Consider the following 4,934-nt stretch of genomic DNA (forward strand, 5'->3'; position numbering starts at 1 on the left):
CAAACACAGCGGCTGCATCACCCGCTCCTGCCCGAATATGAAGGACCCAGATATAAAGGACCCAAATATAACGTAGCAGAGGTGGTGACATACCCCCAAGATCCCGAGATGTAGCTCAGTGCTCAGGCAGTGCTGACTCCCGGATGGTAATTTGTTAAAAACTCATTATCAGCTGGCAAAGCCAATCTCAGCGCGTCTCACTGCACCCACTGCCCATGTCCCCATCACGGGCTGACTTTACCGACTCAGTCTTGACCTCAAAGAGACACCACTGACTGTCTTCAAGCCGTGTATTTGCAAAGGGCAAAGCATTGCATAGAATAAAAGCTAGTTATGGTATAAAATTTCCAACACTGGGACTGCCAGTGGACAGCTGGCAGCATCCAGACAAAGTCTTACACTACCAGAGAGACTGACAGGTTCTTCAGGAAATGTGCTTCGACTAAAATTTCAGCTAATGCTGTGTTTGTTTGCAACCAGATAGAAAACACTATTTATAGCTTGGGAATATCAGCTGGAAAGAGCATTTCTTATTGCTTGTTTTAACCTGTGGGGAAGCTGTAGGAAGGCGGTACAAGCATGAAACACGCTTGTTGTACAGAGACAGATGTGGCACCTCGGTTGGTCTTCCCTGGGCAGCCAGTATCTCCCAGAGGAAAACAAGCATCTTTTTCAAAGTGGCAGCTCATTTTGGTTATTTGTTTCTGAACGTGCAGCTTGGGAGATCTGAATTCAGCCTGATTTGCAAAGGGCTGTTCCCTGAGAAGTCAGACTGTCTTGGCGATAGCCCAGATCGCCACTCAAATCTCTTTGGTGCTCGGGATCAACTCCAGCGCCCCCTCCCTGCGTCTCGCGGGCTCAAGATGGGGCTCTCCCCACTGCGAGATGTCCACAGGACCTCTTGCCATCACCCTAAAGGATGACGTTCATGCCACAATCTTGGAGAGCAAAGAAAGTTTTGCCTCTGGCTTTTGTGTGAGCAAGATCGAGATAGTTATGACTGTCATTACTTAATATTCCCTAAACTCCCTAAATAAAGAGGGGAGGATTTCAAAGGAGACTTGGTTTCACAACTGAAATCTGGGTGATAATTACTCCTGTTTCATTCAAATCCCTCTTATTCACTGAACAGGGACATTGAGAAGACACTAAAACAGATGAAGGGCTCAGGTATAAATTTTACAAAGCTTAAAACTACTCTGTCCCAGCAAGGCTCATGCTTTACATGACACTTTAATCCTACTCATTTGCTAGATTCACCCTAACTGTAAACAAAGCTTTGAAATGAAAGCTTAAAAGCCTGGTTGGGATACATTAAGTTAACCAAGAAGACACCCTTAAGGCATTAGTTTAATGACAATCACAATACAAGTTGCCAGAGGTTTGTGCGTGTGAGGATTAATATCTACAGGAAAAAGAAGAAAAGGGGTCTGTTCCCCATGCTTTCCAGCTTGTTTGGCAGCGTAAGGCCTCACTGCAGTGAGGGTGGTTTATTGCCACTTGCAGGGGGCTCTGGGCTGGGGCTGTCTGGCAGACGGGGAGATACAGGACCCTGGGAAGATGTGCAACCCAACACTGCACACTAGGGTTTGTCCCAACACACCAGGATAGGGTCATCTGCTCTCTCCGAGCCACGTTTTCAGGGATCCAGTCCACTGTGGTGACTCTTGCTTCACACCAGAGCCCCCTTGGCTGAAGAGACCCCTCTTGCACAGGTACAGGGGTGGGATGGGTCTCCTGTAGACCCCCACCCTAAGATCTGGAGCTGGGTGCTTCTCTCCAGTCAGCCCCGTGGCAGGAGGGCGCAGGCGGCTGGGGGACAGGATCAAGCCACAGCCCAGCCCTTCAGGCACCCTGAGCCCCCCAGGCTCCACCAGCACTTGAGTTAACACCCAGAGATGCCAGGAACTTGGAAAGCCCTTTCCGACGCCGGCTCCCCGCTCCTGCAGGGCTCCAGGGTGACCGGGGAGAAGCAGGCTCAGCCCGGTCTGAGATGTCCCGGCTCGGCCACCTATTCCTGGTGCATCCCACCCAGGCAGAACGACAGCGTCTCCTGCCCACCCCCTCCACCCAACATTGTTTTCCTCTCATGCCGGTACTTGGTCCTCCCCTACCTCAGCAACCCTCCTGCTGGCAGTGCAAACCCAGCAGAGTCCCAGCCTGGCACCCGGTGATGCTGGAGGGAAGCCGGCGGACCCAGTGCTTCGGGCACATGTCTGGCTCTGACCCACTGGATACTTAGGCAAGACTTCAAAAGTGCTTTTGTTTGCAAAACATTGCAGGACCAGGCCCTGGGAATGAATGTGAGCTATGACAAGTGTCCTTTCTGCTGACTGTCCTTGCAAGCAATTATTTCAGCATCCCCCCAGTCCATCTATACAGACAGTGTGTTATGAACAGGAATGGCACTTTGCAAACTTTCATTAGATAGAAGATCTCCGTCTACAGATATCTTCTGTAGAGAGCCAATGTATTTTAAGAGGTAAGTTTTTTCACAATGCCCTTTCGGAGCAGGGCTATCACCAAGGGAAAAGCACAGAAGCTGCTGCTGGAACTGGTGTGAAAGCTGAAAAGGTGAAGCTGGAGGGACCAGAGAGGAAACCCAGAGCCCAGCAGCTCAGCCGAAAGCAACAGACCAGAGCCAGGCCCGTTTTTAGAGACAGATGAAGCTGCAATTTTAAGGAAGTCAAGAGGAAAAAAGTATTTTCTTCCCTCCCCTCTCACACTAAACCCACTCTCAGTTTCTACGGAGCACGTGGGATAAAAGAATGAAAAGCCACAAGCTCCCAAGCTGTGAGCAAAAGTTGGCTCCTCAGTACCTGCCTGTACACCCAGCTTTCGGTCATGATCAGCAGCCGGGGAACGAGATGCTCAGTTTTGCACCAAAGCTCAACTGACATCAAACTCCTCCTTAAGCAGGAGGAAGGTGCAATAGGGACTACGAGAAACTGCTCTGCTTCAGAGGACACCCTTGAAAAACAGGAAAGAAATCCTAGCTTGTCACTTTTACCCAGAGGATGTTTAAATTAAAAAACACTAAATCCGAGGACGGGGAATTCTGCCTTCAAACCTGGTGAGATGGTCTGGCTGGCAGTCCTGTAAAGAAAGAGCAGCAGCCCGGCCAGTGAACAGGTTGGAATTTTAATTGATTTTGTTGCTAGGAAGGAAAGCTATGATCTCGTAATTTGATGTGCTAAATCAGAATTTCACCTGCAAGGGATTCCTCGGAGGCAAGACACATTCCCTGCTGCGCAAATGGAAACCATCGAGTCCAGTAAGAGCTGTGTGGGCAAACCTTGCAGGTGACAGAGAACTTATTGCAGCCTTCACACGGCTCGGCAGTGGTTAGTTACCATTCATTTTTTAAAAAATCATAATAAAATAGACAGCTTTAGAGAGTGTCACTAAAAATGTAAGACGTGGCAGTGCCACAACAGCAGCACGAGTCTGTCTCCCACTGGTTACGAGACTGATAATTTCCTCTCGCCAAGGTCCGGCCAGAGCCAGAGGAACAGCAGCACTGGACATGTTGAAAGAAAAAGCTTTATTTTAAAAAAGTCCTTTCTAACAATAGAAGTTATTTTTAAAAATAGTAAAAAGAAGTAGTCAGGGTGGTGGGTTTTTTTCCTACAGAGGAAGGAAATGATAAACATCTTAAATATTCATTTAAAATCCAGTGAATTGGTTTAGTGGGGGTTTTTTTTTGGTAACTCTCATTCCAGTTACAGAGGAGGCACCCAGGGAAGAGAGGAGAAAGCCCATTTGCAGGACAGTTCCTGCTCTCTGGGTTGCTGCACAGTACACCACGCACCCACCTCCTGGGTGTGCTCCTCTTCACCCCGGGCGTGCCCCGGGGTGCTCAAGGTGCCCTGCCGCAGACGGAATCCCCAGGGTCAGGCTGTGCAGAAGGGACACCCCCTGGGCGTGGGGAGCCCTGCCTGGCAGATGCAGCCAGAGAGCACCTTTTCCAGGAAGGGATGGGGCAGAAAAATAGATCGCCTTGCCTCCAGTTAAAAATAAGCTGAGAAAGAGAGGAGTTAGGTACCCCCACAGGTGTGTGTCCGCACACAGCCAGAGGCTGGAGACTCCCGATCCCCCCCCAGCCGATCCGCACAGCGGGGAGAAGTCCGCGTGTCCAGAGATGCTCGTGGGAGCCTGGGGATGTCCAGCCAAGCCCCCCCCCGACCCCATCACATGTACCGCTCCAGGCCGGCAGGGAAATTGGGCTGCCTCATGTAGGCGTTGCTGGAGCCGAACTGGCCGAGGGGCGACGCAGAGAGCCCCAGGAGCTGCTCGCCATGCTCTGCGCAGGCAGGAGGCCGCATGGCTGGCAGGGCCAGTCTGTTGGGAGCCCCATAGAGCTGTGGGCTGCCGGGCGAGTAGCTGCCCTGAGCCACGGGCAGCTGGGGGGGCGAGGCGGCATAGGGGTAAGCCAGGGTGTTGGGGCCAGCCCGGCCCAACAAGCCGGGGCTGACGGGCTGCACTTGGAAGCAGGGAGGCTCGGAGCTGCCGGCAGAGCAGGCGGGAGCCAGCTCGGCTCCGGGCAAGCCCAGCGATGGGTGGCCCAGCTCGGCAGGTGGTGAGGGCTGCAGGGCCTGCTGCCCACTGATGAGGCTGTCGATGCTGAACATCCTGGGATGCTGTGCCGGCGGTGCTGTCCCAGCTGCGTAGGGGTGGAAGACGGTGCCGGAGAGCTGGGGGCCGTAGCTGGGCGAGCAGAGGGTGTTGGGGTAGGGTGCTGTTGGTGCCGCGGGGCGGCCGGCGGGCGGGGGCGTGAAGGCACTGGAGTTTTGCATGTAGCCGGGGTAGGTGGTAATGTCGGTGCGCTTGAAGCGTTTCCTCCGGCGCAGGAAGCTCCCGTTGTCAAACATGTCCTCGGCAGCCGGGTCGAGCGTCCGGTAGTTGCCCTTGCCGGGATGGCCGGGTTCCCGGGG

The 4,934-nt window shown here is 52.9% G+C and overlaps 1 protein-coding gene across 1 annotated transcript in view; it reads right to left on the bottom strand.

The window, feature by feature from the left end:
- Positions 1-4,190: 4,190 nt before the first annotated feature.
- The window catches only part of FOXE3 (forkhead box E3), a 5,942-nt gene continuing 5,198 nt past the window's right edge, over positions 4,191-4,934 (bottom strand). Inside the window, exon 3 of the mRNA XM_009326603.1 lies at positions 4,191-4,934. This exon is cut by the window's right edge and continues 1 nt beyond it. Within this exon, the coding sequence (XP_009324878.1) occupies positions 4,191-4,934 (744 nt within the window).

The sequence above is a fragment of the Pygoscelis adeliae genome, unplaced genomic scaffold (assembly GCF_000699105.1).
Source record: "Pygoscelis adeliae isolate BGI_AS28 unplaced genomic scaffold, ASM69910v1 Scaffold306, whole genome shotgun sequence".
Taxonomy (NCBI): Eukaryota; Metazoa; Chordata; class Aves; order Sphenisciformes; family Spheniscidae; genus Pygoscelis; species Pygoscelis adeliae.